This window comes from Neoarius graeffei, chromosome 6 (assembly GCF_027579695.1).
Source record: "Neoarius graeffei isolate fNeoGra1 chromosome 6, fNeoGra1.pri, whole genome shotgun sequence".
Taxonomy (NCBI): domain Eukaryota; kingdom Metazoa; phylum Chordata; class Actinopteri; order Siluriformes; family Ariidae; genus Neoarius; species Neoarius graeffei.
The window spans coordinates 92805275-92817292 of NC_083574.1; the positions used below are offsets into that span (position 1 = coordinate 92805275).

General features: G+C 40.7%; 1 protein-coding gene across 1 annotated transcript; it reads right to left on the reverse strand.

Moving 5' to 3' along the window:
- Positions 1 to 468: 468 nt before the first annotated feature.
- Positions 469 to 10434, reverse strand: LOC132888438 (extracellular calcium-sensing receptor-like). Its single transcript, XM_060924489.1, has 6 exons — positions 10187 to 10434; positions 7973 to 8249; positions 6322 to 7155; positions 5504 to 5713; positions 3850 to 3973; positions 469 to 1373 (listed from the first exon to the last, which is right to left on the reverse strand). Exons 1-6 carry the CDS (start codon positions 10432 to 10434, stop codon positions 469 to 471), a joined length of 2598 nt encoding a protein of 865 aa, XP_060780472.1.
- Between the last annotated feature and the right edge of the window lie 1584 nt (positions 10435 to 12018).

Sequence of the window (12018 nt, forward strand, 5' to 3'; positions counted from 1 at the left end):
CCATCCACAGCTGCTCAATTACATCCCCACTACCTCAGAGGACGACCTCATAATTCTTTAGCATCACCTCAAACCATCAGAAACTTGGACACATTTAGGTGTTACAACAGGACTGTGATCCCAAACACACATCAAAGCTGGTTGTGGAATGGATCAAGCGGGCTAATTTTAAGCTTTTTAATGTGAATGCCTTTATTAAAAAATAACAATTATAAACAAAAGAAACAGGTTAGATATGTGAACTTTATGTGGAGGAAAATATACAGTTTTGCCAGTAATAACAAGAATCCTTTTAACATTTCCACCAGTATACTCTGGAGTCTCTAAAAATACCATTCATAATATTTAGTCACTAAATATTGGAAAAAGAAAGTACAGAGGAAACTACGACTGATGAACATTCATTATTCCATTTCTTTACTTATAAGAAAGCAGTGAGGGTCTCACAGCAGATGGTAAACCTTTTCTCTATTGGGTTTTCCCCATGAGAAATTTCTTGGTATTGTTTTCTGGTTTGAGTAAAATAATGTAACATTTTGGGGCAAATATACAGATTAAGAGACCAAAACTGGAAGCCAGGATAGCAAATATCTCTACAACGACACTGTATTTTCCTGGCGAGCTGATGTATGCTGGAACAAATGTGATCCACACAGCACAGAAGATCAACATGCTGAAAGTGATAAATTTGGCCTCATTAAAATTGTCTGGAAGCTTTCGGGCAAAGAAGGCCAGAAGGAAGCAAATGGAAGCTAACAGTCCAATGTAGCCCAAAACAAGGGAAAAGCCTGTTATTGACCCCACCATGCACTCTAAAATGATCTTTGATCCTTGAATGCTTAAGTTGCGGTAAGGAAAGGGAGGACTGAGGGATAACCATACAGCACAGATAATCACCTGAATAGAAGTAAAGAACAGAACACTTCCTCTTTGCTGGCCTGGTCCAAACCACTTCATGAGGGCTGCAGATCCAGGTCTGGCTGAACGAAAAGCAACCAGAACCACAATGGTTTTGACCAGGATGCACGAGATGCAAAGAACAAAACTGATCCCAAATGCTGCTTGTTGTAGCCTGCATGACCATAATGAGGGCTGACCCACAAACACCAGTGAACACAGGAAGCAGAGTTTGAGTGACAGCAAGAGCAGGAAGCTCAGCTCTGAGTTGTTGGCCTTGACGATAGGAGTCTGCCTGTAGTACACAAAAGCCACACCCACAGCTGCTGTTGTCGTGGCACCACACACAGCAACAGTCATCAAGGCGATGCCCATTGTCTCGTTGACGGAGAGGTATTCAACCTCACATGGTACACATGCAGTCCTGAGACTGTTGGACCAGAATTCTGGGGGGCAGCGATAACATTCTAGTGAGCCTGTAAAAGAGATTTTAAAAAATAATCACAGCCCATTCCACAGCCATTTTCCAATAATGACATTTAAAAATAAATTATGAGCATCACTTTCTGTTTATAGCTGTGTTTAATGTTGCAGAAGGTCAGCAAATGAGGTTTGATCCTATTATGACATTGACTTTATAACAACTAAAAACAGTCATGCCCTCACCAGCCTCTCTTTTTACTCAGACAAATGTGACATTGCAGAGGAACCACAAAGCCTTCCATCCTGAAGATTTTATGTTTTACTTTGACTGTTGCAAAGAACTGATACTGGAGAAGCCTTCTGCAAATTTTAAATGAACAGATCATTATAGAAATCTTCACCATCCATCCATCCATCGATTATCTATGCCGCTTCTCTGTCAAGGTCATGGGGGAAGCCGGGAGCCAATCCCAGCTGACTTTGGGAGAAAGGCAGGGTACACCCTGTGGGCAGTTTGCCAACCTATCACAGGGCTAACACAGAGACGAACAACCATTCGCACTCACATTCACACCTATGGGCAATTGAGAGTAGCCAGTTAGGCTCATCCACGTCTTTGAACTGTGGAAGAAAACCAGAGCACCCAGAGGAAATCCACGCAAACACAGGGAAAGCATGCAAAATCTTCACCATTACACTGCTGATGTGTGTGTGTGTATAGACCCCTTTCACATGATGTCACCGCGCCGTGAGATTTTGTTAGGTGCCATATTGGAAGACCAAGTACATGCACTCACAATATAAAACAAAGTACGAGCAAGAGTAAAGTGACACGATGGCTGATAATTCTGGTTATGTGAGTACATTACCAGCTGCAGAAAGGGCACGGTATGTGGAGAAACCGGCTGTGATTGATGGGTTTGACCCATATGATAAGACTCGGGGTAAGGGAGAATGGAAACATAAGGAGGACCGGACACCAATTCTGCCATCTGTTTGCTACCCAGACATTGTAAACTATTTGTTGTTTACACCCAGTGCCTACACTCAGTGTTCAAACTATGCCGATATTTTCGGGGGGCCCCTTTTTTTCCCTTGGGGGTGTGTGTGCTTGCGCTTGTCTCGGAGCGCGGATCTCCAAACACATGAGAAGCCTATCTTACGTACATATCACACGGACTCCACACCTCCACACACACATCGCGTCTGAAGTCATAACTCATCAGGGGAAATCGTGTCCGCATTGGCATGTTCAAAAAACAACCTCGCGTCAACAATGATACCACACGCAAGGAAAAAAAAAAACAGTCAGGCTACTCAACAACCAACCTGGCAGCAGCGAGCAAGCCCCAAACCATCCTAAATTATTATTATTATTAAATTGTAGAAGTCTGGGAGGCTTGCTCCTCATACAGTTATCAACTTGGGGCCACTTTAGCATGTTTTAAATCTGAATTTCTTGCGTTTGCTTACCTCAAAGTGTCCGCAGATCATGCACAGACTTATCCATTATATCCACAGTTTTTTGCCAAGTCTCACACAGGTTTCTTTCAAGTCTACTGTTGGGCCAATAAATCATAAATAAAACAGCTCAGATTTGTTTGTTTAAGTCGTTTGCCACTCCACTTTATTCTCGTGGGTTCACATACCGCTGCCGTTATTATCCCCTTATCACGAGTTTGTTGGTCTTCCAAAATGGCGCAGGGACTGTTTACTTCCGGTTTCGGGTGACGTCAGTGAAAGGGGTCTATACGGTATATATATATATATATATACACACTACTGCATATAAAGCTGTTAATATTGTAACTTATTAGAATAAGCACATTAATATAAAGCTAAGCTTTGACCTACAGCCTGATCTACTGTCCAAGCTACCATAATAGAAAATTATTCTTATAATGATTACAGAAACACTTTATGAGAAATTCAATTCAGGAATTCAGCAACGGGCGGCACAGTGGTGTAGTGGTTAGCGCTGTCGCTTCATAGCAAGAAGGTCCGGGTTCGAGCCCCGTGGCCGGCGAGGGCCTTTCTGTGTGGAGTTTGCATGTTCTCCCCGTGTCCGCGTGGGTTTCCTCTGGGTGCTCCGGTTTCCCCCACAGTCCAAAGACATGCAGGTTAGGTTAACTGGTGACTCTAAATTGAGCGTAGGTGTGAATGTGAGTGTGAATGGTTGTCTGTGTCTATGTGTCAGCCCTGTGATGACCTGGCGACTTGTCCAGGGTGTACCCCGCCTTTCACCCGTAGTCAGCTGGGATAGGCTCCAGCTTGCCTGCGACCCTGTAGAACAGGATAAAGCGGCTACAGATAATGAGATGAGATGAATTCAGCAACACTTTGGATAATGTATAATGATTTCATAGAATGTTAGGGAACCTCTGTGGTAATGGAAGAAATGCTAAATTATTTCCTGTATTTAGGAATGAGACAGTTGGCATTTGATAAGCTGTGTCCTTCTATGCAAATGATGTAAGCAGTACTTAATTTTTAGAGGCTGTTTATAGTGCTAAAGGGACATTTGATGACCTGTGACATTGCTGAATTCGCCTTCAGCGCAGGGCAGGCAGTCAAAGCAGCAAACTGGCAGGCCCTTTCTTATAGCTTTGCGTGTTCCTTGAGGGCATTCAGCAGAGCACACAGACACAGGCACCTGAAATAATCAGAGAAAATGGAATTAAGAACTCAAGTCAACATTGCATGAAGTTTTGATTTTTACGATGCAATTTAACTCCCAGAGGTGTTTGCATTTTTTTCAGCAGTTAATATAAAATGCCCTCATTTTTTAGTTTTATATCATCGTCAAATACAGTTAGTTTGATGTGCACAGCCCTGCTGATGAATGACCGTATTAATGATTAGTGTGGGGATTGAACATATAATTGTACAAAATCTTTGTGTAGAGTGTTGTTTTTGATTCTGGTTTCAAACCTTATGGCTGATTGGGGCCTTTCTGTGTTCAGTTTAGATGTTTTCCTCATGCCTGCATGGGTTTCCTCCCACAATCTAAAACTGGGTTAACTGGATTAGGTCAACTGGCTCCTCTAAATTTCCCATAGGTGTGAATGTGAGTGTGAATGGTTGCTTGACTCTGTGTTAGCCCTGCAACCTTCCGAGGGTGAACCCCACCTCTCACCTGAAGTCAGCTGGGATTGGCTCTGGCTTCTCCCATGACCCTGACAGATAAGTGGTATAGATAATGGATAGACAGAGTCATTCATATTCAGTAACCCATTTAACTGGAGCCTATCCAGGCAGAAAACAGCTTGGATGAGATGCAGGTCTATCACAGGGAATCACTCACACTCAGTGCGTTTACATGCACATCCAAATCGAGCTACTGTCGGTAATCGAGCTAAGGGTCCCAGCAGGGGTGCCAGAGAAATCCAATCCTACATGCACACAAGGAAATCAAGCTATTGTGTGAGGTACATTGTGCACCCGAGCCACAGGTGGCACTACACGCCCCATCGTGTTGGTACACTTCCGGTTGTCGTCATGAAGAAGAGGAGTGATTTCCACTTTACATTCACACCACATGTCATTGCCACCTGTTGGCTACAAACTGTCCTGCGCAGACCACTGTTTTGTAAGACAACTTATTTTGCACAATTGTATATTTTTCTAAAGTCCATTTTTTGCTTACAATTTAATTTATGTCTTAATAAACACACAAAAATGTGTCTCCTTGTTCCTCCTGACCTCTTCTGCTGCTCGCTACTACTACTGTTGTCATGCCGACCAAGGCTGTTGTGTTTCCTGCTTGTGGTCTCGTCACTTCCGGAAGGGAAGTAAGTAGCTCGACTACGTAGCTCGATAGGGTTACATGCACTAAGTAGCTCGGCTACAATCGCATAATCTAGGTTGCGGAGCTCGATTACGAGAAATCCAGTTCGTTTCGATTTCAGCCGAGCTAAGGTGTATCCATGGCATTTAGAACTTCGATTTCAGTCGAGCTACGGCAGAAATTCGATTTTCTCTATGTGCATGTAAACGCACTGACTAACTCACTTGAATCGCTCTCTCACAGACATACACACATAGTGAACTACTGGGGTGTTTTAAAGAGGTCTCCCAAAGAACCTGGACAAAACTCCTGCAAACAAGGGGATAAAATATGACACACCACACAGACAATAAGTCAGGACCACAGGCAACACTGTGGCAGCCTCTGATAATTTACCTTGTTTGAGTTTCCTGGCCATCTGATGACTGATTCATTAATGAGGAGGTTAGAACCCTCCAGTCGGCCAATGAGGACATATTGCAAGGTTCCTCCAAGACCTCTCTGCCAATTCATTATGTCATAGACAGCTGGAATTTCCCCATCTTGAAAATAAAACTTCTCTCCAAGCTGAGTTGTGAAATTGAGCAGCTCAAGGTGCTCCAAGAGCTAGGAGGAGAAGAGGAACGTGAGCTAGAAGGATGGCCACATTTTGAATAGGAAAGAAATTTCTTTCTCAAGCTTTCATATTTTTGTAAATCTTTCTGATTTCTCTGTAACATGCTGCATTTCTTCTTCTTCTTCTTCTTCTTATTATTATTATTATTATTATTATTATCATCATCATCAATCATAAGAGAAAAAATATGAGATGCTAGTGAGGGGAAAAACTGTTTATAGCTGCTATAATGTAAATGATAACTGGAACTAACCTGCCTTGAAGATTTTGCAATACATTTAATGTACCTCTAAAAACATGACGCTTCTTTCATTAAGAGCTTAAAATATCTTATCTTTGCAAAACTGTGGTGGTGAGCCAAAATATGAGTAGTATCATTTCAGGACAGGAAAATAATCAACTTCTCATTCATCCAACTCAATCATGGTCAAGAACTGCATTTAATTACTTAAATACTCAAGTCAATGTTTAAATCCAACTCAAAGTATCACTGATAACTTTCACCAGTATCATAAATGAATCATCAGAAATAAAATGCTAATATAAATGCAAAATGATTTTGATGATATAAAATGTTGTGATAAATAACACATCTTACCTTTTGTGTCGTGATGATGTCTGGAGATGAACAGCCTGGGGTCTTCATAGGGTCAGAACTGTTAGGTGCAGTGCAGGCCAGCAGAGAGTGGAGTGCATATGCAGCTGCATATACAGCCAGATACACATTATAAGTGGCTCTTAAGTTGGAGACATCTGTAACACCATTCTGAACCCTTTCCAGACTCTCCTTCCCACTGCATGGGGGTAAGTCACTCTGAGAGTTTACCATGGTGTTCTGCACCGGGCTGCAGTTAAACGTCCTCTCCCATAACACTCTCAGAATTGTGTCTCGAGGATACCGGGAGGGATGGAGCTCTCTTAGGTGTTTCTCAAATCCAGGAATGGGTGCACTCCTAATAGCCACTCCCAATGTGCCTTGAGTAATGGTGTAGAGCTCAGGGTTGCTCAAGAGATGGCTACTGGTACTCCAAACCTCGCTGGCCAGGAACTGACGGTCTGTCACATTTCTGCGAACCAGCTCAGTGAGAAGCACTTCAACGTCCATATGCCAAGCAAATACCATGATCACACGAGCAGATGAGCTCTGCACCATCTTTACGGCACGGGCCACATCTTGTGCCAGTTTCTCTCGGACAAGAGTGCTGACAAAGGCGAGGCAGATTCCAGTACCTTTTATCTCTTCTCGAAATGCCTGCACTGCTTGGAGTCCATAGTCATTGTCTGCCACTACAGCACCAATCCAAGTCCAGCCAAAACGTTTGGCCATCTGTGCCATGGTGCGAGCCTGATATTTATCACTGGGGATTGTGCGAAAGAAATTGGGATACGTTCGTCTGTTACTGAGACACATGCATGTAGCCAGGTAGCTGATCTGAGGGAGAAATGGAATATATTTCCAACATATTTGAACATGATGATCCAAACCATCAACCAACTCAATATATTTAGCTCAATGACAAAATAACATTGGTCAAATAAACCATATTCTCAAATATACAACACATTATCTGATATGCTACCAAGAGTTCAAAAAAAGAAAAAAACTGTTGAAAATCAGGGACTTTACTCAGCACCAATCCACAATTTGATCAATTACTGCTTCCAACACTGTTGGGCCACATAAGTATAATTCTGTTGCTCCTTGTCTGATGTGAATGACAGGAAAATCTACATCAAATGACCATTCAGTACTTCAGTACTTTCAGTACCTTTGTGTGATTTAATAAGAAGAACAAGAATGACCACTAATGATAGGAAGATGCATGGGGGAAAAACATATCAAGTCTGTAAATATTTAATTTGCAATATTGAACTTTAACATTGACCTATGTAAATAAGTATTGCATGGCTGTTTGATTGAAAGTAGATTTAAATAATTGCATATTGTAACATCATTGTTGTTTGCCACCAAATCATTAATAATATGTACTGAATGAATTTTGACAGAAACCAAAAGGGTGGTTTCTAACTTTTGCACAGTACTGTATAGGAACTCGGTATTAAATATCATAACTTTGAAAGTGGTGCTGAGTAATTTCCACCACTGGAACAAAATTCTAAACCCATGGACATCCCTCACTGTGTTTCATGGACCCATAGGGATCAGTGAAGCACAGTCAGTTTGTCCTCGAGTGCTCAAAGTTCTCTCGATACAGTGACTTGCCTGTTTATTCACTCATGACACTCACCATTGGTACACACAGTGGGCTCAGAACTCTGGACAGAATAATACACTGTGTGGAACCAGAGTCTCCAATGATAAGTTTGGCAGGTCGGGTGGACTCACAGGTGCCATTTCCTCCACTGATCATGGACATCACCGATCTCAGGCTATGTGGGTAGCGTGAGCAACTGTCCATGATACGGTAGCCCAGTCGAACTCCCGGCAGCAAAAAAGGATTTCTGTTAATCTCCTCCACAGCAAATACAACAGCCTGAGCCCACTGCACAGGACTTTCCTGGAAGCTGAGCAGACAAGAAAAGACAGTTATAGATTAAAAAAAACCTGCAGTGGATGATGCACAAAGCAGAAGCATGTCAATCAATAAAATTATATTTTAAATGTGATATCGCATTACCAGGGAGGTCTGTATCATGAAATACCGTGACCGAAGTCTTGAAAGTACTGAGCGAGGCCCTCTGGGCCGAGGTCAGTACTCAAGGCTGAGGTCACGGTATTTCACCATACAGACCAACCTTAAGCTGGTAAATAATATATTTATTTTTTTCTTTACTAAATTCTAACAGAAAACGAGAGCGCCCGAAAGGGAAAACCAAGGGAGCCGCCATTTTGAATCCTCATTCACAGCTGTAATGAGAATTGCTTCCTCCTCGGTATACAAGTGCACTTCCATGGCAGGAAATAAACTACATTTTGCCAGCTATGTAGTCCCGTTTTTATACAAAATTGAGTCATTCAGGATTCAGCCATGTTTTTGCTCGGCGTTAGCAACAGTTACAGGTTTTTAGCTTTCTCCTGAAATGTTTTCTTTTATTTCTTCTTCCTCAGGGTAGTAAAACTCGCTTTCACTGTGAAGACTGTCGTTATCACTATCCATGCTGTAAAATTAATGCTGTTCTCCTGAGAAACGCTGGCAAAAATTTATAAGATTTTTGATAAAAATCTTATAAATAAATCTTATAAAAAAAAAAGATAAATGTTGAAAAAAATTGCGACTATGTTTGTTGTTGTTGTTGTGTACGAGCGAGTCGCCAGAGATCCATATCCGGGGTGCGTAACTGGGGTCTGTATCATAGGATACGGTCCCGCTCGCCAGCCAATCAGAGCGCAGGATTTGATGGAACCCGGACTGCGAAAAAAATAAATTTATATTTTTTCAGTATTTTTAAGGTTTTTGGTTATCAAGGTTATTGTTGATCTTAAAGTGAAGTTCACTGCATATATTACAAAGCATTCCACACAAAAGCTTACAAATAAAATTAACTCGGCTTTAGTCATGTAAATATAAAAATAAGAACATGTATCTTTTGCAAGTATGTAAAAACATTACAGCAGCTTATATATATATATATATATATATATATATATATATATACACACACACACTGTAAAAAAATTATTTGTTTTTTTAACTTAAAAAAGTTAGTGCCCAGGCTGCCTTAAAATTTTGAGTTCACTGAAATTCATATAGTAAGTTAAATTGTTTGCCTCATTGTGTGAACTTACTATATTAATTTCAGTGAACTCAAAATTTTAAGGCAGCCCGGGCACTAACTTTAAGTTAAAACAACAAATCATTATATATATATATATATATATATATATATATTTGTTGCTTATAATTTCTCCATGCTGGATTTTTACTGTTATGATAATGAACTAAAAAGAAACCGAATTATGAATCTACAAGTCCTGCACTGCTCATATTTTTACATACTACATACTGTATAGAAACATTTTGTCAGTCGTACAGTATTACTGAAGGATGCAGCTGTACAGCTGTTGAGGTGTCAAACTGCTTGAGCAAATTGCACACATACAAAGGCAAACATTTCTCTTTGGTTAAGATATTCTCTTGCTGTGTAAAAGTCTGAATTATCATTTCCAGTAGTGCATGAGGAATGACATGCATGACATTACAGAAATTTAAAACAATGCATGTTTCCCAAAATCAGTTACAGATAGTGTCTTGTAAATCAAGCATATGCTAAATGTGCACGAGAATTTAAGTCTTTACATGCCTGATTGATAATAATTATTTTTTTTAAATTGGTAGAATAAAATAAAAGGTTTTGTGATTTTCCATTGGAAAAAAAAAAGATCAGTGTCCAGATCCACCTATGAAGAGAAATCATAAACAGACAAAAATGACATCGCTTGATTTTTTTTTTCTTCCAAATTTGTAAAGGCATTGGAGAGAGAATTAGAGGGAACAACTCACTCAGAGCAGGACTGCAGGTACGGTTCTTTGATGAAGCTCATGTCAAGGGTCGGTGGCAGCACATAGAAATTGATGAGTGCACCGATGATCACATCTCCATCCTGAGAGAGACCCACAGTGTCGAGATGCTGTGCATGATCCAGGTACACACACTTCTCTTCCTGAGATGTCCCCACCACAACCTCACACGCTGTCCATAGTAATAATGCCAGCAGGGTCAGGCAGGGAGAAAGGACTACAGCAGTCATGAGATATGGTGAAGCTTCACTGCTCTGCCTTCCTCTGGCTGCATAGTTTCTGGAGCTATTTTTAATACCCACAAAGTCCTAAGAGATGACATGAAGAAAACATGGACTAAAGTGTTCCAAGAGGTGTTCCAAATTACATCTCCTTCTCCTGGGTCCAAGAATTAGAGATAACTGAATCAACAATTATCAATTAACACACAGCTGAGTGGCAATGTAGTGTGTTCTTTGTTTGTTTGTTTGTTTGTTTGAGATTGCCTTTAAAAAAATCTTAATAATACTTTACCCCTTAATCTCCCAGGGCATGTTGGGAAATCCAGATGTACATTCATCACTACTGTGTCAATGTAACTTCACTTGTTTATGACAGTAATATGTAATCACGTGAAAAATAAGCCATATGCCATACAATTGAAAAACAAATGTGAAAAACTCATCTGTGAAAATAAACACCACTTTTGTCAATTTTACATGTGAAACGTGTCAAATTTGTTTGGCTTTTCTTTCAGGGTAGTGTGTAATATGCTTAAAGATTAATCATATCTGAATAGTACCTCAAGCATTATTTTGCAAAGCCCCACTCCAGTTTTTCATCTATGATGGTTCCTATGGGGTGCCAAGTGTCACCGGGCCCATTTCATGGACGAAATGCATTTCATCCATCACAGAATGCATTTTGTGATCACAAAATGCATTTCGTCAGACGAAATGCATTTCGTCATCACAAAATGCATTTCGTCGGACAAAATGCATTTCGTCCATCACAGAATGCATTTCGTCATCACAAAATGCATTTCGTCAGACAAAATGCATTTCGTCCATCACGAAATGTATTTCGTCCATCATAGAATGCATTTCGCCATCACAAAATGCATTTCGTCCATCACGAAAGTGTCACCGGGCCCATTTCGTGGACGAAATGCATTTCGTCCATCACAGAATGCATTTTGTCATCACAAAATGCATTTCGTCGGACGAAATGCATTTCGTCCATCATGAAATGCATTTCATCCATCACAGAATGCATTTTGTCATCACAAAATGCATTTCGTCCATCACGAAAGTGTCACCGGGCCCATTTTGTGGACGAAATGCATTTCGTCCATCACAGAATGCATTTTGTCATCACAAAATGCATTTCGTTGGATGAAATGCATTTCGTCCATCACGAAATGCATTTCGTCCATCACGAAATGCATTTCGTCCATCACAGAATGCATTTTGTCATCACAAAATGCATTTCATCATCACAAAATGCTTTTCGTCCATCACGAAAGTGTCACCGGGCCCATTTCGTGGATGAAATGCATTTCGTCCATCACAGAATGCATTTCGTCATCACAAAATGCAGTTCGTCCATCACGAAATGCATTTTGTCCAACGAAATGCATTCTGTGATGGATGAAATGCATTTCGTCCGAAGAAATGCATTTTGTGATGACGAAATGCATTCTGTGATGGACGAAATGCATTTTGTGATGACGAAATGCATTTCGTGATGGACGAAATGCATTTCGTGATGGACGAAATGCATTCTGTGATGGACGAAATGCATTTCATCCAACGAAATGCATTTTGTGATGACAA